Source organism: Squalius cephalus, assembly GCF_949319135.1.
Source record: "Squalius cephalus genome assembly, chromosome: 6".
Lineage (NCBI taxonomy): Eukaryota > Metazoa > Chordata > Actinopteri > Cypriniformes > Leuciscidae > Squalius > Squalius cephalus.
The window spans coordinates 45,989,804-46,010,391 of NC_137127.1; the positions used below are offsets into that span (position 1 = coordinate 45,989,804).

The 20,588-nt window shown below is 36.8% G+C and overlaps 1 protein-coding gene across 2 annotated transcripts in view; it reads left to right on the forward strand.

The window, feature by feature from the left end:
• Nucleotides 1-20,588, forward strand: part of ppp1r37 (protein phosphatase 1, regulatory subunit 37) — a 53,206-nt gene that overhangs the window by 25,435 nt on the left and 7,183 nt on the right. For both annotated transcript variants that reach the window (XM_079873342.1, XM_079873343.1), the window contains 8 exons: nt 934-979; nt 2,088-2,188; nt 8,311-8,430; nt 8,717-8,867; nt 13,023-13,178; nt 13,281-13,393; nt 18,288-18,429; nt 20,262-20,428. In XM_079873342.1, coding sequence (XP_079729468.1) covers nt 934-979; nt 2,088-2,188; nt 8,311-8,430; nt 8,717-8,867; nt 13,023-13,178; nt 13,281-13,393; nt 18,288-18,429; nt 20,262-20,428 — 996 coding nt within the window. The remainder of the gene's footprint in view (nt 1-933; nt 980-2,087; nt 2,189-8,310; nt 8,431-8,716; nt 8,868-13,022; nt 13,179-13,280; nt 13,394-18,287; nt 18,430-20,261; nt 20,429-20,588) is intronic.

Genomic DNA, 20,588 nt, shown 5'->3' on the forward strand with positions numbered 1-20,588 from the left:
TATTCTGCACATTAATTATTATAATGAGGAATATTGTGACGTGTTCGTTCCTGGAAGAAACTCAAGACTACAATGGAGTCGTTTCAGGGAGTTCAGAAACACTGACACTGATATAGAGAAGAACTCCCGCTGGAGGGACTTTGCTCAAACAGCAACATTACACAATAAAGAAAGTGAACATGGGGAAAAAAAAGCATAATAGATCCTCTTTAATACAGTTTCCCTCCTCACCAGCACAAGTGTACACCACCCAAGTCTCTGATTGCTGAGGAAAAGATGACCGCAGGTGGTTTGTGTAACAGCAGAAACACAAGGCTCATTGAAGTCACATTAGAAAGCTCAGGGTCAGATGCTGTTTGCATGGCAGCATTAAATGTCAGGTGGTGACTCTGAATGCTTTGGAGAGATTGCTGATCAGAGAACAGGTTTAGGGCAGCGGCCCCTGGTGTTTCACAGCACAGACGTCCTAGTGTTTACACAGCCTTGAAACGTATGAATTCAACGTTTATACTGGCATACTTTCAGCTCTTAGTCTCGTAGTCCCCTAGTTCCAGTGCGAGACATGTTACTGAACACACACACACACACGTCTGGTTCACTATCTTTGTGGGGACTCTCCATAGACGTAATGGATGTTTTACTGTAGAAACTGTATATCCTCTCCTCTTACACTAAATCTACCCATAAACGTGCCTATCACACACAACCTTCTGCATTTTTACATTTTCAAAAAAACTCATTCTGTATCTCAATTGACCTCGAGTGTATTAGTCAGTTTATTGATTCTTCAATCTTCAATTCTTCAAACCACTTGTCATTGCACACACACTTTTCTGACTAGAGTTACATTAATGATCATGGCTGGTTATTCAATAAGAATCAAACATTCATCTCTTAATAGTAATCTCTTTCTTTTTCTTTTTTTGTCCATAGGACTTAAAAGACCTGACACAGCGAAACGAGTGCCTAGACCTCAAAGGTGAGCTGAAAATGGGCTTTATCACAAGGTTCAATGTTCGGACGGTCATTGAACGTTCAGGGAATTTTAAATTGTGATTTCTAGTCATATAAATGTAATCAATCATGAGAATGTCTTTAGTGAATGTGAGTTTTTCTTGTTTGTCTCCTATTTAATATATTTCATTGGCTAAAAGATGTTCAGTCTCTCTATATACTGTATACACTACCATTCAAACGAATAAGATTTCTCATAATCTTACTGCATTTATTCAATATAATGTAATATAATTAAATACAAAGCAAGGATGTAATAAATTGATCAAAAGTGACATGAAAGACTTTGTTCCAAAGATTGATATTTCAATTACATGATGTTCTTTTAATCTTTGCGTTCGTCAAACAATCCAGATTTTTTTTTTTTTTTTTTTACGAAACTGTTTTCAACATTGATAATAATCATAAATGTTTCTTGAGCATCAACTCATCATAATGATTTCTGAAGGATCATGAGACACTGAAGACTGGAGTAATGATGCTGAAAATCCAGTGTTGATCACAGGAATAAACAATATATTGACATAGAAAACAACTGTTTAAACTGTAATAATATTTCACAATATTACTGTTTTGCTATATTGTTAATCAAATAAATGCAACTTGGTGAGCAGAAGAGACTTCTTTAGAAAATCACTAAAAATCTTCAGGACCCAAACTTTTGGATGATAAATCTATGAAATATCAATCCAGTATACTTTGTAGTTACTGTTCATGAATTATGAACAGCTAGAAAAAGTCATGGGAATCTCATGGAAATGAATTGATGTATGTCACATGTTTTCATGCATTCGCATACACACCCCCTCCGTTGAGTTCAGCATGTTGAGACTGGTTTGTATGCTTGTTTAGTTTGTGTAGTTAATGGGTGTGTGTCCATAGACAAGCTGATCTCATCCTCAAATCATTCAGGTTTACTGTAAATAATAAAGTTGCAGAAAAATCATGAGATTAGCCGTGTGTTTGGCTTTGATCTGTGTCGTTATAAAAAAATATAAAGAACCATATCAGTGCAAAAGTTGAAAGTAATATCTCCTTTTTTTTTTTTTTTTTATCATTTGTCATTCTCGTAGGAGAGAAGCTGGACTATAAATCATGTGAATCTCTGGAGGAAATCTTTAAGCGGGTGCAGTTTAAAGTAGTGGATCTGGAGCAGACCAACTTGGACGAAGACGTGAGTGTTTTTTTATCTCATTTCCGCCGTATGCTGATTAGCTTTCTGACCGCAGAGTCATTCATTTTGTTCTCTTTCCATCTTTAAAACGGCCTGAGCTTCTGTAATGGCGTGTGCAGTGCTCTGATTTCAGTTATCAGTGCTGTTACACTATCAAAGTGTCCTATTGCACATCTATGCACGTCTAATTAGTGGCTAAGCAGCCACAGTTGTGTGTTTGGTTGTGTTGTGTTACCGTGTTGGCTACGTATGTCTGGTGTGATACAGATTGTGTTTGTCCAACATAAACACAGATATTAGGAGCTCTGGAGACATAAATTCAGGCTGTTTCTCAAAGGTTACTTGAGGCCGCTCCTGGACTCAACTTGAGTTAATGCTTTGAGTTCATTTTCCCATAAGTCATAAGCTGGATGGATCTCTCAGCGTCTTCCATATATACAAACACACACTCACTCCTGAACACCACTACTGAAGGGAGATGTGTCATGGAAAACTGGCTTTATTTATTTATTTATTCCCATGACAGACTTGTTGTATTTATTCATTTGTTTATTTGCTATTGTGAAATAAAAGATGTTAAATGTACTATATAGACACATTCTAATCCGCACAATAAAATATGTGTATTATTATATACTATATATATTGCTATATTACTACAGTATAGTGTATTACTATTGTGTGTAGATCTTTACACTTTGCTTTGAAACAATGTGCATCGTCAAACGCACTATATAAATAAATGTGCATTTATTTATATTTATTTGTTGACAGTATTTTATTAGTTATTTATATTATTTGTGTGCATTATTATTATTATTATTATTGCCTGTCTGGGATCAGTTTTTCCTTCTCCAGTCCAGTGTTGTTGGACGTTTGACTGGCCATGGGAAGTGTGTGTCCCCCGGCTGCGCCTCCGTGAACTCTCAGCGTGTTTGTTGTTCTCCTGTGTCTGAAAGCATTTGCTGCGCTCCTAATCTTCCTTACCTTTAAACCCTAGCCATGAACTGCACATTGGTGTTTGTTTTCAGGGTCCTCCAGAAACATTGAGCCCTCTCCCGCCTCCTCTGTGTGTATTGTATGCAGACGTTGTGTTTATAGTGTGTGTGTGTTTATAGTGTGTGTGTGTGTGTGTTCACAACACCATACGCTGCTTCTCATCAGAGCTCGGACCAATTAAAGGGTTAGTTCGCCCAAAAATGAAAACTCAGTAATTACTCGCCCTCATGTTGTTCCAACCCCGTCAGACTTTCGTTCGTCTTCGAAATTAAGATATTTTTTATGAAATCTGAGAGCGGTCTCACTAGGTAATTAATATCTGCCATCCCAGAAAAGTTAGTAAAGACATCGTTAAAATAGTCCAAGTGACTACAGTGGCTCAACCTTAAGTTTATCAAGCGGCGAGAATACTTTTTGTGCGCAAAAACAAACAAAAATAACAACTTTATTCATGTTGTGTAACTGCAGTACTTCTGGGTTGTACGTCAGAACGGAGTCTCACTATTGGTCGACGCTGGTCATGTGATGCGTGTGATGCTGGCCAATAGTGAGCCTCCGTTCTGACGTACAACCCAGAAGCGCTGCGCTGTTACACTAGGTGAACTCACTCAGAGGAACACAGAGTAAAATGAAGAGTTGAATAAAGTCGTTATTTTTGCGCACAGAAAGTATTCTCGTCGCTTGATAAACTTAAGGTTGAGCCACTGTAGTCACTTGGACTATTTTAACGATGTCTTTACTAACTTTTCTGGGATGGCAGATATCAATAACACAGAAGCTTATGGAGGAGTGAGACAGCTCTCAGATTTCATCAAAGATATCTTAATTTGTGTTCTGAAGATGAACGAAAGTCTGACGAGGTTGGAACAACATGAGGGAGAGTAATTACTGACAGAGTTTTCATTTTTGGGTGAACTAACCCTTTAAACACTGCTGAGTTTCGCTTCAGTCTTCAGAGAGTGTGTATGTGCCTCAGTCAAACACATTCCCCTCACAGAGAAGTGCAAGATGATAAGCATTGTTTAAGAAACTTCCCCCGACTAAATATTTATGTAGTTGACTAGTCGTCCATTTAAGCCAATAGTCGACTAATCGCACGTTTATGATATTAATCTTATTACTTAAATATTTACTGGACATTTTACATTTACATGTACGTGCACACCTGTACGCTGATAACTCACAGAAGAGCTTATTGAAATGACCTGTTGTTTTGCATGGTTTACATGCAAAACCCGATATAAAAGCCAGATAACGCAGGTAAACCACGTTTACAAGACTTTATTAATAAATGTGACTCTGGATCACAAAACCAGTCACGAGTCGCACGGGTTTATTTGTGTCAATAGCCAACAATACATTATATGGGTCAATATTATCGATTTTTCTTTTATGCCAAAAATCATCAAGTGAAGATCATGTTCCATGAAGATATTTTGTAAATTTACTACCGAAAATATGTAAAACATTTATTTTTGTGAGTGAATGCAGCACAATCGCCAACATAAATGCACAACTTTAAAAGAGATTTTCTCAATATTTAGATTCTTTTGCACCTTCAGATTTTCAAATAGTTGTTTCTCGGGCCAAATATTGTCCTATCCTAACAAACCACACATCTTATTTATTCAGCTTCCAGATAATGTATAAATCTCAATTTAAAACAAATGGGTCACAAATGAGGTTACACATCACACATGCACACTTCAATAAGCCGACAGAGAAAACGGGTTAACGCTTTCACATGATCACGTGTATTGTCGGGTTAAGCGTAATCTGGTTAAGAACGTGCATGTAAGTGCATTCATTGTTCTACAATACAGAGAAATACCAAACCATTGAGCTTTTAAAATATAAATGAAGCGCTCAAGCGCATGAATAAACGCTCTGTAAATGTCCAAGCAAACAAAATGCACAGGGGTGGCACTCACTCCTAAGCCTAGTGTGTGTAATACAGCGGGACAGTCACTCCTTCCCAGCCTTACATAGTGGTAATACTGGTTTTTAAACTGTGCAAGGTGACTGGTGGACTGGGACGTCATGCTCCATCATGAAGAGTGACAGGCTGTTCTTCCAGTGAGATCTGTAACACACAAAAGCAGACTAACACGTATATCACTCCGTGCACTAGCGTACGCAGCCATCTTGATTATTTAGAAATAATTGGTTTGTAAAATGTTGTTTGAATAAATGATGTCTCTCTTAAAGTGGTCAGAAAGAGCTGTTTTCTGTTGGACCGTTTACATATACTTGAACATATTGTTGAAAGTTTGGAAATGGTGTCTAGAATTGCTTTTTAAACTTCTGTTACCACATGCTCTCAACAAGTTAGCTAAAATAGCTATGTGGTCTTTATTAAGGTATCACCTGTCAGTCATTTTATTTGCTTGTTTGATTTTAGTGCATCACAGTGTGTGTGTGTATTACTGACTTTTGTGTGTCTATCTCTTCTTTCTTCTGTCCAATCATAGGTATTAGATGTTCTCTCTCTCTCTCTCTCTCTCTCTCTCTCTCTCTCTCTCTCTCTCTCTCTCTCTCTCTCTCTCTCTCTCTCTCTCTCTCTCTCTCTCTCTCTCTCTCTCTCTCTCTCTCTCTCTCTCTCTCTCTCTCTCTGGCCCTGTTTACAACTGGTATTAAGATGCGTTTTGGTGTAAAAGGGGTCTAAAACGTTTTGAACTTGTGCACTTTCGGCCACTTTCAGAGGTAGTCGAAAACGCATTCGACCGGATTGCTATCTTAGTGTAAAAGCTCAAGTGGTCAAAAGTGTTCAAACAGCCACAAAAGACCGTCTACTCTCCGCCTACTGACCTAATGCATAAATATTATCCCTCGTCTACTTGTGATCCGATCGACCAAAACACATCTTAATGCCAGGTGTAAACGACATCTCTCTCCTTCTGCTCTGCATTGTGTCCATCAAGTGAGTATTTCAGGCGTTTTGTCTCGGCTTGTCTGAGGTCACTGTGTGAAAAGTGAACGACTCGTGCTGTTTATAGGACAGTGTAAATCTCTAGTGTAAAGATGTTGGAAACAAAACCATTTTTTCTTTGGAGACGCACAGACACTTTCACATGTACAAACATGCACGCTAATGCTCAGTGCTTACAGCGTCATGTGGGACACAGTCTGGGCTCTTATCCAGGATGAAATTAAAATCTATATAACTGTAATATAAAATAACTAATCATCATCACACATTTATTTCATGGTTGCCATATAGTAAAATTACATTTGGACATGTTACCTTGAAATTATTATTATATATATATATATATATATATATATATATATATATACACTACCGCTCAAAAGTAAAAAATGTTTTACAAAAAGAAGCCTGTTATGCTCACCAAGGCTGCATCATTTATTTGATCAATAATACAATAAAATACAGTAATATTATTACATTTACTTTTTAAAATAACTTTTCTATGTGATTATATTGTAATTTATTCAGTGTCACATGATCCTTCAGAAATCGTTATAATATGCTGATTTGATGATGAAGAATCATCTTGGGGTTCGGGACCCCTGACACTCAAAACCCGTTGAGTCTCTGTAAATCTGTAGTGAAGAACCTTGTGTCCAATTTGATAGTTCTTTGAAATTTGACAAATAGATCAATTCAGTGGTAAAATCTTGTTTCTTCCATTTAAGATCAATAGCAAAGGTTAAACCGTTCTTGTCCTCCAGTGATTTTGAAAGGATTATTCACGCTTTTATTTCTGTATGACTAGATTATTGTAACTCGCTGTATGTGGGTGTCAGCCAAGTACTGTTAAACCGTCTTCAATTGGTTCTGCCAGACTTTTATCAGGGACTCGTAAAAAGCAGCATGTAACAACATTTCACTTCATTGGTTGCCTGTGCAGTTCAGAACTGATTTAAAATTATTGATTTTTGTATATAAAGCATTGCATAATTCGGCCCCACCATACTTAGTGCATCTCCTTCATATACATAAACCTTCTAGGTCTCTCAGATCAGCAAATCAGAGGACTCGATTGGAATTGAGTGTTGATCGGGCATTTGCTGTAGCAGCTCCAGAGCGCTGGAGTAATCTACCTCTACATCTAAACTGGCTCCCTCTTTAGCTTTAGTTACATTTGCTAGAATTAGCGTTTGGTTCAGTAGGTTAATTGACCGTTCAACGTTAATCTGCAAACTCTCCTGACTGCTTTGTCGGACAAAAATGGCGGATTCGGCGGATGGCGGATTATGATAGGTCAGAATGCCTGTCAATCAAACTCCCTGTGAAAGGTCAATTGGCAAGAGGCTCTTAACAGATGTTTGTTTTGTCTGAAAGTACATTTTATCTATGTAATTTTATTGTGTGACTGTACAGCACATTGGTCAACATTACGTTGTTTTAATTGTGCTTTATAAATAAAATAAAGGAAAAAATGAAATGAAGAAACATTTTTGATATTATCAAAACTGTGATACACTACCATTCAAAAGTTTGGGGTAAGATTTAAAAACATAAAATAGATAAATGCTGTTCTTTCGAGCTGTCTATTCATCAAAGAATCCTGAAAAAAAAAAAGTATCACACTTTCAAAATATATGAAGCAGCAAAACTGTTTTCAACACTGATAATAATCATAAATGTTTCTTGAGCAGCAAATCATCATCAGAATGATTTCTGAAGGATCATGTGACACTGAAGACTGGAGTAATGATGCTTTGATCACAGAAATAAATCAGTTTACAATATATTCACATTCAACAGCTGTTTTAAATTGTAGAAATATTTCACAATATTACTGATATTAGCAGAAGAGACTTATTTCCAAAACAAATCAAATCTCATTTATTCCAAACTTTTGACCGTTTGTGTATGTACCATGGTAATATGTGTTTTAATAATGTTTTTAATTATGCCTTAGCGATAATAGAGACATGTTTCCCTCATCAGTCCCTGAACAGGAGCGCCAGGTGGTTTTCATGGTATCTCAGGTTGTCTGCATGTGTGTGTGTGTGTGTGTGTTTTGCAAACATCCCTTTCAAATTCTCCTTCTCCTGAATAAACAAAACACACAGCAATTAATTCGCTCTTTATTCTGAAATGCTGTACAGAATAAATAAAAAATAATAAGAGCGTGTCTTCTTCTGTGTCTCAGGGAGCATCAGCTTTGTTCGATATGATCGAGTATTATGAATCCGCCACTCATCTCAACATCTCCAGCAACAAGCACATCGGCACCCGCGGGTGGCAGGCCGCCGCACACATGATGAGGAAGGTGAGACCGGGACTGACACTCATGTCACACTCGTTAGGAACAGCTGATGTCAAGTCAAGTCAGCTTCATTTATATAGCGCTTTTAACAATATAGGTTGTTTCAGAGCAGCTTTACAGTGATAATAGGAAATCAAAATAACAGAGATTGTTTTGGCTTTACAGCAGCTCTAGAATAAAGTTATTGTCGGGCTTAAGTTAGTTTTGATTTTTAATTTTAAAGTGAACTACTCCTTTAACCCGCTCCGGCCGGTGTGCTCATCTTCCTCCATCTGTGTGTCTCCTCCAGACGAGCTCTCTGCAGTACCTGGATGCCCGTAACACTCCTCTGTTGGACCATTCGGCCCCGTTCGTGGCCCGAGCTCTACGGATCAGCGGCAGCCTGGCGGTCCTGCACCTGGAGAACGCCGGCATCTCAGGACGGCCGCTGATGCTGCTGGGTAATGCATGCAAAAAACAATTATCGGGAACACTGTGGACACAACTTAGGTTTTATGTGATTATCCATATTGTTTGTTAAAATGTGAGTATCAAATATGATCATCAGGCTTTTGAGGAAGGCTTTTTATTTTTCAACAAAAAAAAAAGTAAGTATGGATAATCAAGTAAACCTGTTGCTTTAGTCGAGTAAATTTTCATCTTGAAATATTAATAACGATATATACAAATTATGATAATAATGCATGCAAAAAACAATTATCGGGAACACTGTGGACACAACTTAGGTTTACAGGGTTCATACAAGGTGCTTAAAGTACTTGAAGTACTTGAATTCAGTCATGGAAAACCCTTGAAAACAGCCATATTTATGAAGAGGTACTTAAAAAGTGCTTTACTTACTTAAAATACAATATATTTTTTCGAAAAAACAAAAAAAATACAATATTTTCATTCAAAATTAACACTAGCCTGTCTGATTATACGAAGTATGGCAACATTATAATATAAAATATTATTTATTGAAAAATAATAGCCATTTTAAACATTAAATATGTTGTAAGTTATATTTTGGATACCTTATATCTGTAATTTAAGTTTTAAAAATCCTTAAAACATACTAAAGATAGTGTTTGATAAGTGAGATCTCGGATTGTAGTCCTTGAAAACCTAGAAAGTAGTGCTTGAAAAGTCCTTGAAAGTCCTGGAATTTCTTTTTACAGTATCTGTACGAACCCTGGGTTTATGTGATTATCCAAATTGTTTGTTAAAATGTGAGTATCAAATATGATCATCAGGAACGTTTATTTGTGTTCATTTCTCAATCGTAATTGTATTGCGTTGCATTAATTGCTTTGATCATAAAACAAAGCATTTAAATATCAGCTTACTAAGACATCATTGTCAGATAGAGTGACGATATGCATGTTCTGTAAGTAGTCTGCTATGCTGTCATAAAGATCTCATTGGTTTGCATTAGAAGTATTACATCAGAATGTCATCCTCCTTTTTGGCCATATACATAGCTCAGTTTGTTCCTCTAAATAAAAATGATTCATGAAAAAGCCTGATGTATCTTATCTGATACTCACATTTTGTCATGATTTTTCAAAAAAAAAAAAAAATTGTGAGCATGGATAATCAAGTAAACCTGTTGTTTTAGTCGAGTAAATTTTCATCTTGAAATATTAATAACGATATATACAAATTATGACTTTCTAAAAGAGTGTGAACTATCCGTCAGATGACAGAAGGCATGTTGTAGATTGTGTACAAGTTTTGGCCACTGATAATCTAGAGGCCTTAGAATGCCTTTTTATTTTCCGCATGAGTTTTTCTTGTTTGTTTTAATGTTGGCATCCCTCCTCAAGCCTGCGTGAGCACAGCGCTGCAAACACTGGCTGATCACATTACAGACGTCTAGCAAAATCACCCGGACTCTGTTGTTATTATTTTCTGGGACTTTAAAAGATTTAACCACATGAACTATCTAAATACAGGCCAGTACAATAAAGGACACATATCACTGTTCCCAGAGCAGTTTCGGGACTCTCTGACTAATGTTTGGTCCATTGGAGCCTACAGTAGGGATGCACCGAATCCAGGATTCTGCTTGGGATGAATATTGGGCTTTTTGACGGGGCCTTGGCTTGCGCTACGCGCGCTACGTTGGTCGACGTCACGGCGCCGTTGATTACGGGAAGGTGTTTACGAAGGTGGACCGTTCGAGTGCAGTCGGCTGTGAGAAAGTGGAAATGGAACTCGTGAGCAGAAAGTGTTGTTTGGCAGTACTTTCAGTCAAAAGAAGGCGATTCAAGTCGAGCTACATGTTCAATTTGCAATGCCGATTTGTCTCGTGGTGGCAAGGACCCTAAACAATACACAACATCGCCGCTGTTAAAACATTTTTGTATGAAACATCCGAAAGAATACGAGTTGTGCATGAAGGAATCGACAGACGGCAGCCGAAATGCAGCAACTTCAGGAACAGCAAAGGAAGGACAGTCTCAGCCACGACCATTACCAGCTTTGCTAGCTCTACACTGAACAAACAGTGGGCCTTATACATCTAAAAGGCTAATATTTTAAATATTGATTGGATCTTGATATAGGGTAAACATAGGCCTATGGTAATTGTCAAAATAGGTTTTCCCACTTGTCATCCTGGCATAATGTTGCCAATTCTTTCTTTTTTTAGTTAAAATAAAATAAAATGAAAAATACACTGCTGTGGACTAGGGGTGTGAACCTACACTGGTCTCACGGTTCGGTTTGATTACGATTATCATGTCATCGATTCAGTTCAATTCGATATCGCGATGCACTGCATCCTGTGTGTGTGTGTGTGTGTGTGTGTGTGTGTGTGTGTGTGTGTGTGTGTGTGTGTGTGTGTGTGTGTGTGTGTGTGTGTGTGTGTGTGTGTGTGTGTGTGTGTGTGTGTGTGTGTGTGTGTGTGTGTGTGTGTGTGTGTGTGTGTGTGCGTGTGCGTGTGTGTGTGTGTGTGTGTGCTCGCCTGTTCAGGAAGTCGCAGTGACAGAAACAGTGACATTCCAGCTTAAGGGAGTAAAGCTTCTTTATGCCATTAAGAAAAGGAAAATCTGTCAAATAAATTTTGTTTAAAAGAAATGTTCATTTAAAAGTAGCGCTCATCAATCAGTGTATTATGTTACCATTAAAGATGCGCGCATCAACCGTCGCCGAGTCCGCTGTTGAAGGTGACGATCATCCATTTATAATCACACGTAACAACACAGAATAATTGTAATTTGACCATCGGGTGCGGAAATTTAATTCAGAGAAAATGGTTGGGGCGGGTGGATGATTTGTTTTTGGCTGCGGGTTCGGGTGATGTTGGAGATCATCCGCACATCTCTAAAGCAGTCAGGCTCTGCCAGAGTAGTTGGAGCATTTTTAATCACTCGCACTCGCGTCTCACCTCCCTCTGCCATTGTATGCTAGCACGACAAATGATCTCAGAAAAGCGTCAGTACATTATGTAAGGGTTAATGCCCGACGAGGTGTCCATTGTCAGGTATTAATGGACAACGGCGAGGCGTGAACCGTCCGACGCGCAGTGGAGTCCATTAATACCTGACACTTGCCAAATAACACTTTTTTAAAACATTAGTTTATATTTTAATTCGTTTTACAATCGAAATCTAAAGTTTTTACAAACAATAACTTGGTTTCCCTGGTTACGCCTGACGGTTTATTTACTAGGTGTCCTCTATCACTTTTTAATGGACACCCTGCAGCCAATCAGAATCGAGTATTCACCAAGACCATGGTATAAAATCGGTTATGGTCTATTACTGAATCGTCCTCGTCTGCATCGCGATGCATTGTAGAAACGATTAATTTCGACACCCCTACTGTGGACGTCGTTTACTTCATTAATGTGTTTACTGTGTTAATGGATTGAGGATGGGAGTAGGATTCGGTTTCGGCCGAACCCCAAAAATCTGGATTGGGTGCATCCCTGGGCTACAGTAAGGACTGTACAGAGATGGACCCGCGAAGCAGAGCGTGATCTACAAGCCTGTCTCGACTGAACTGAGTGTTTTCGAAGCTGAAGCCACTGATCTAGATGAACTCACTACATCAGTTTATGTGAGAACATGTGCGTTCCTACCAGAACTTACTTAACATAGTGATAATGATGATCAGCCATGGTTTACTGCAAAACTCAGACAGCTTGGCCAAGCCAAAGAACATGCCTACAGAAGTGCTCTTGTACAAACAGGCCAAAAACACAGATGAAAGAGGAAAGAGAAGCTGGAAAAACAGTTTTCGTCCAACAATCCTGCATCAGTGTGGATCATCACCAATTACAAGACATCGTCACCTCAATCTGCTGCGAATCAACAACTGGCTGAGGATCTGAACGAGTTCTGTTGTCGTTTTGACTGTACATGTGTTAATATCTGTAAATATGCCTGTTCTAGGTTTTTATACTTTTCATATTTTTCTTTTTAAATTGTATTATTATGCGTGTTGTTGTATGTATATGTAAGCGAGAACAATTCCTTGTGTGTGCATTGCAAGCACAATTAGCAATTAAGCTCTTTCTGATTCTAATGTATAGGGTTAACCATTTTCCACAAATGAATGAAGCAACTAAAAGGCAACTTGTTTCATGTGTGTGTGTGTGTGTGCAGCCACGGCACTGAAGATGAACATGAACCTCAGAGAGCTGTATTTGGCTGACAATAAGTTGAACGGTCTGCAGGATTCGGCTCAGTTGGGGAACCTGCTGAAGTTCAACTACAACATCCAGATTCTGGACCTGAGAAACAATCACATACTCGACTCAGGTCTGACCTCGTGTCTCCGCTTGCTCTCCTCCTCCAGAAATCTGTGTACTTGTCATTCAGCCAATTGTAGCACTCTTTAGCTCTTTGTGTGTATTTCCTCAGGGTTGGCGTATATATGTGAGGGTCTCAAGGAGCAGAGGAAGGGTTTGGTCACCCTGGTGCTCTGGAACAACCAGCTCACACACAATGGCATGGGCTACCTGACCGCCGCTCTGGTAAACATCCACACTATTATGTCTCAAACGTTTCCATGGACAGTTTCACAGGGCTTATTCACACCAAGAGCAACACGACAAAGCAAAACGGGATTTCGTCACAAAATTCACTCCAAGCTCAACACAGATTTTCATGGTCTTCTGAGAAAACTTTGTAAACCTGAAAGAAATAGAGTTTACACTTTTGTTTTGAGGTGTCCGTTTTTGTGTAATTATGCAATGAACTTCTGCGCAATCTTAATTAGCAACCATGTACTTACTAAAGGGTTTGGTTTAGGGTTAGTTATTTGTAATTATGCATGATTTAAAATTTTGGTAACACTTTTAGTGTCTTTGTTACATATGTTACATGTACTTACCATAGTAATAACAGTATATTATGCATAATTACATGCAACTAACCCTCAACCAAACCCTAATCCTACCCTAACCCTATAGTAAGTACATGTAATTAATTAATATTACTCAGTGCTTAAAAACATAATTGCACTGTAACAATAGCTGTGTTTCCATTACCTTTCAAATTGCGCAATTTGAAATTGCGAATTGAAAATACGGCCAATGGAAACACGTCAATTTCGCAAAAACTCCCATTTATCGCAAGAAAGTTTTTACGCTCGCATGAGGAGGTTTTTCAGGCAGTTTTTGTGCATTTACAGGTCAGCTGACGTAGATGACGCGGTGTGTTTGGACTGAATACGAGACAGAGTTCTTTATTAAATTCATAAAAGACAAAAGAATTACAGGAATACTGGATTCTAAACCTCAAAGAAATGGCACAATCAAGAGCTTGAAGCAGATCTGAGGGAGAAACACCCAGAAACACCTCATATGTGCCGCTCACAAGTATAATAAGGGTCGTTCCTCACCATTAATGCTTGAAAACACACATACGTCTCCTTCGATTAATAATAATGGCCAGTGCAGTGGCTGGGATATAGTACAGAAACCTACTAACGTCCATTGCCATGTTTTTTGGAATGATTTTACTGATCTCGAGAGGAAAAAATGTAGTTTTAGTCGCATAACATCAGTTAATGGAAACGCCGTCATTTCACAAAGGTTTTTTGTTGACATTTAGAAAAAATCGCAAAAGTTTTGCGCAAATCTGTAATGGAAACGTGCCTACTGACACCTTAAAATAAAGTGTAACCAAAATTTTTACTAAACTAAGTACATGTAACAAAGACATTAAAATTAAGTATTACTGAAATATAATTGTGTACTACATAATAATAATACTAATACTACTAAATATAAATGCTTGGAAAAAAGCTGATTATTTAGTAATAGGAAAATACTAGTAATATTGTATTAACGATTAATCAATTCATTGACTATGAAAATCTCTAGTTAGTTTAATAATTTTTTAATAATCGACTAATCTAACCGTCATTAGATTTTTAATAATCGACTAATCTAACCGTCATTAGAATTTTAATAATCGACTAATCAAACCCTCATTAGATTTTTAATAATCGACTAATCTAACCATTATTAGATTTTTAATAATCGACTAATCTAACCATTATTAGATTTTTAATAATCGACTAATCTAACCGTTATTAGATTAATCAGGGTGATTTATTTTTTGACTGACTATTCATCAACATAAACCCTGACCATTTTTTTATGATAATATCGACTAATGGTTTCAGGTGTAATATTTTTGCAGTTTGAAAAAATATTTTTTACTAGCTAGTTATACTTACAATGTAATCACAGATGTTTTGGGTGAACTACAAACTACAAAGATCAACCAACAGCACCGTTCTCAGTTTTCTTTTGTTCCTTATTAAACATAATTTTGACTTCTTACATTCTTTGAATTATTTTCTCTGTGAAAATACACACTCGAATCGGCCTTTAAACTGTCAAATATGTACTTCGATTTTATTTTATTTTTCAGGATTCTTTGAGAAAGTTAAAAGAACCAGAATTGTTTGAACTAATAATTGTAATCTTTTATAACATTTATAAAAGTCTGTCACATTTGATCCATTTAAAGTGTCCTTGCTGAATAAAAGTATTAATTTATTTGAAAAATCTCTCTTACTTTTACATTTTGAATATATTAAAAAGAAAACAGTATTTTTAAATATTTTAAATATGACTGTTTTTACTCTTTAGATCAAATAAATTCAGCCTTGGTGAGCATATAAGACCCCTTTCAAAATCATAAAAAAATACTAACATTTGACCGGTATTGCATATACGACATAACAAAAGCCCCTCATGCCTTCTTGTGAAATGACTGGCACTACAGCATGTCCACCGCGATCACATGACGGTGAGACGAGGCCTGTCCTCATTCAGTCAGATGGCCATTATGGAGATTGAGTGGAAGCTGTGGCTGTTTGGCAGATGCTGACCGTGCAGCGCTTGTGTTTACGTGTGTCCTGGCATCTTTTTGTTAATTAAGGACTAAAGGCACACACACATTCTCACAGCCTTGTGTGTAATGCACTGCAGTGTGTGCATGCCTTCTGAACAGGCTGTGTGGTTTATAAACAGTGTCTGAGCGTACGTCCACACGCTTTACTGCAAGAACACAGTAGTTCCTGTTAGATTCCTATGGAAGTGTGTTTCCGCCGTGGAATAAAAAAATTTCTCACAATTCTGAATTTTTTCGAGCAGATGTGAGTTTATATCTCACAATTTTTAACTTTTTTTGGAATTCAAAGTTTATATCTCACAATTTGTAACTTTTTTGAAATTCTGGGTTTATATCTCACAATTTTTAACATTTTCTTGGAATCCTGAACCTTTTCGCGGAATTCTGAGTTTATATCTCACAATTTTTAACTTTTTTGGAATTCTGAGTTTATATCTCACAATTTTTAACTTTTTTGGAATTCTGAGTTTATATCTCACAATTTTAATTTTTTTGGAATTCTGAGTTTATATCTCACAATTTTAATTTTTTTGGAATTCTGAGTTTATATCTCGCAATTTTTAACTTTTGTGGAATTCTGAGTTTATATCTCAATTTTTTTTTTTTTTGGAATTCTGAGTTTATATCTCACAATTTTAATTTTTTTGGAATTCTGAGTTTATATCTCGCAATTTTTAACTTTTGTGGAATTCTGAGTTTATATCTCAATTTTTTTTTTTTTTTGGAATTCTGAGTTTATATCTCAATTTTTTACTTTTTTTTTAATTCTGAGTTTATATCTCACAATTTTTTATTTTTTTGGAATTCTGAGTTTATATCTCAATTTTTTACTTTTTTTGGAATTCAAAGTTTATATCTCACAATTTGTAACTTTTTCGAAATTCTGGGTTTATATCTCACAATTTTTAACATTTTCTTGGAATCCTGAACCTTTTCGCGGAATTCTGAGTTTATATCTCACAATTTTTAACTTTTTTGGAATTCTGAGTTTATATCTCACAATTTTTAACTTTTTTGGAATTCTGAGTTTATATCTCACAATTTTATTTTTTTTGGAATTCTGAGTTTATATCTCACAATTTTAATTTTTTGGGAATTCTGAGTTTATATCTCGCAATTTTTAACTTTTGTGGAATTCTGAGTTTATATCTCAATTTTTTTTTTTTTTGGAATTCTGAGTTTATATCTCACAATTTTAATTTTTTTGGAATTCTGAGTTTATATCTCGCAATTTTTACCTTTTGTGGAATTCTGAGTTTATATCTCAATTTTTTTTTTTTTTTGGAATTCTGAGTTTATATCTCAAATTTTTACTTTTTTTTTAATTCTGAGTTTATATCTCACAATTTTTTATTTTTTTGGAATTCTGAGTTTATATCTCAATTTTTTACTTTTTTTGGAATTCAAAGTTTATATCTCACAATTTGTAACTTTTTCGAAATTCTGGGTTTATATCTCACAATTTTTAACATTTTCTTGGAATCCTGAACCTTTTCGCGGAATTCTGAGTTTATATCTCACAATTTTTAACTTTTTTGGAATTCTGAGTTTATATCTCACAATTTTTAACTTTTTTGGAATTCTGAGTTTATATCTCACAATTTTATTTTTTTTGGAATTCTGAGTTTATATCTCACAATTTTAATTTTTTTGGAATTCTGAGTTTATATCTCGCAATTTTTAACTTTTGTGGAATTCTGAGTTTATATCTCAATTTTTTTTTTTTTTTTGGAATTCTGAGTTTATATCTCAATTTTTTACTTTTTTTTTAATTCTGAGTTTATATCTCACAATTTTTTTTTTTTTGGAATTCTGAGTTTATATCTCAATTTTTAACTTTTTTGAAATTGAGTTTACATCTCGCATTTTTTTTTTTTACTTTTTCTCTGAATTTTGAGTTTACATCTCGCGATTTTGAACTTTTCCTCTGATTTCGGAGTTTATATCCACCACATAACCATTTACCATTAGTTCAGTTGAACAACGGACACTACAATTATGAACTGAAAGCGTCTGCTCTGCTCCAAACAGCACGAGCAACTGGAGTCAGATTTCACTTATCACATGACAAGAGTGAGGAGAGAAGACTGACAAGACGATGGAGGATTTGGTGCGCAACAGATCCTGAGCGTTATTGACATATATTATCTTGTTAAATGTGCAATCAGACCGGCGCTCCCTGTATGCAGAATACGCATGATTGCGAATTCGAAAGAGAATGTAAAAAGAGAGTGTGCATTTAAAATTGATTTCAATACCCCACATTCTGATTGCAGCTGATTCTCTGATTGCTCCCTGATTCTCGCAAATTATACACATTATCCCTCCCCCACCCCGGTGTTGTCATAAGTTTATTTATCGGTGTAAAGATGTCCTCACCGGTGCATACCTAGTTCACACTGAATATTTACTCCACTTTCGGTTCCTTCAATTGTTTTTCTTCTTCTATTTCCACTCTTACTTTCACTGATCCATCTCTCTCGCTCTCTGCTGCTGCAGCCGTACACTCAGAGCTTGGAAACACTGAACCTGGGCCATAACGCAGTAGGGAACGAAGGAGTGCACAAACTGAAAGACGGACTCGTAGCGAACCGGTCCATCCTCAGGCTGGGTCTGGCCTCCACCAAACTCTCCTGTGAAGGTAAGATCTGGAGTGCAAACGTGAACTTACACAAGACCACAATGAATTTGCTTCATTAAAGATGGGTGACTTTGATGACGATTTATCGTTTTAGCATCGATATCGCGATGTGCGCATCCGTAATAGTCACATCGCAGCATATGCGATGTCAAGTATAGGGATCGTAGTTGATCCGTATGCGCCAGATGCTCAGAATGCATATGATTCGCGGATTATTTGGAAAGTTTAACCATCATAGAGTGAAAGTTTATCATTTGCATGTGTTTTTAAGTCGAGTTTTCTGTGCGCGCACACAGAGCCGCGCACTTTAGAGCTTAAACGGACACGTGCACGCAAAATCTCACGTCTCGGTGAGAATCCTCGTAAACACAGTCGGTTATGTGTCGTAAACAGAGAAAGAATACTGATGCGTGTCATTTTAGGTCTTCATTTATATAGTGAAGACTGTTATTTTACAATTTTTGTACCTGAAAACATAAAAAAAATAAAAATAAAAATAAAAACAAACATTTACCTAAAAAAAAACATAAAGCACTGCTTATTTCAATTGTATCTTTTTTCTATTGTATTTATCTATGCTTTTTATATATATCATTTTCTGTGCAGATTCAATCGTCTACAAAATTACCCTAATTATTCTAGAATGATTAATTATTTTCAAATAGAGCTATTCAAATCATCTGGTGAAATTGTTTTTGTATCGTAATATAAAATTTGTTAACCTAGATGGAGGACTGATTATGTGGTTGCGGGAGTACAGCGAGCGAGCGAGTGAGTGAGTGTGGGTGGATCACTGTCGGATAAATAAATTAGTAATGTTGGATTCCCACAAGGCTGTGTCCTCTCACCCCTATTGTTTATATTGTACACAAACAACTGTATAAGTGCCCTTTCAGGGAGATATCTAATCAAATTTGCAGATGATACTGCATTAGTCAGTCTCCTTCAGGGGGACGAGGACAGTTTTAAATCACATTATTTTTTGGTGTGAAATGTCAAACCTTAAGTTAAATATTTCAAAAACAAAGGAGATGTGTAATGAGTTTAGGAAGGAGTCTTCAGTGAGTGTGACCACTATTACAGGGGAGCCGATTCAGTGTGTTAATGAGTATAAATACGTCCTCGGGGTTGTCTTTGGACTGAAGCTGTGTACAAAAAAGGACAGCAAAGACTATACTTCCTTAGGAAGATGTTGTCATTTAATGTAAGCGTCTCAATCCTAAGAGTGTTTTATAATTATTTTATTGAAAGTGTTTTTACATTTTGTATCACCTGTTGGTTTGGAAATGTCACTGTGGAACAAAAGAGTTCGCTTAGGAAAGTTTTGAGTATTGCGAGTAAACTACTTGGTATCCGTCTAAGAGGTCTTGAACATTGATCAAACCAGCTGCCTTAGTAAAGCTACAAAAATCATATCAGACAATAGGCATCCTCTGTTTGATAAATTTGAGAGATTACCCTCGGGAGATTTGGGATGCCAGCCATTTTTAAAAATAGGGGAAAAAATATCATTCCTGCCACAGGCAGCAAAATTGGTAGTGTTGGTGTTTACTGAGTGTTTACTGAGCGGGTGTCCGTGATGATTAGGTTTTTTAAAAAAAAAATATTATGGGGTGTTTTCATGTTTTTATATTTATGTATGTATATTGTTGGTTCTTTGTGGTTCCAAGCAACAAAACTTCCCCATGGGGGTAATAAAGGAATCAATCAATCAATCGAAAAACAAAATATCGCAATGTACGTTTTTCCCAGTATCGTGCAGCCCTATAGAGGCCAGCTTGTGTTGAGTGTGTGTGAGCACGAAGATGATCGTGTGCTTGTTCATGTGATAGGAGCTGTCGCTATAGCGGAGTTCATCGCGGAGAGTCCGAGGCTCCTCCGGCTAGACATGCGGGAGAACGAGATCAAGACCGGCGGCCTCATGGCTCTCTCCCTCGCCTTCAAGGTCAACACATCTCTGCTCCGACTCGACCTGGACCGAGAGCCCAAGAAAGAGACGGTGAGGGTTTGTTAAAGGGGAGGGGAAAAGATTTAGCTTGATATAAAGTAGGACTGAGTATATTTACAACTTTACAACACTAATATGCTAATATGTCGCAACAGTAGTTTCAATGTGTTGTTGTTTTTTTCGGGCATTACGTTTCCAGTTTAATTAGACT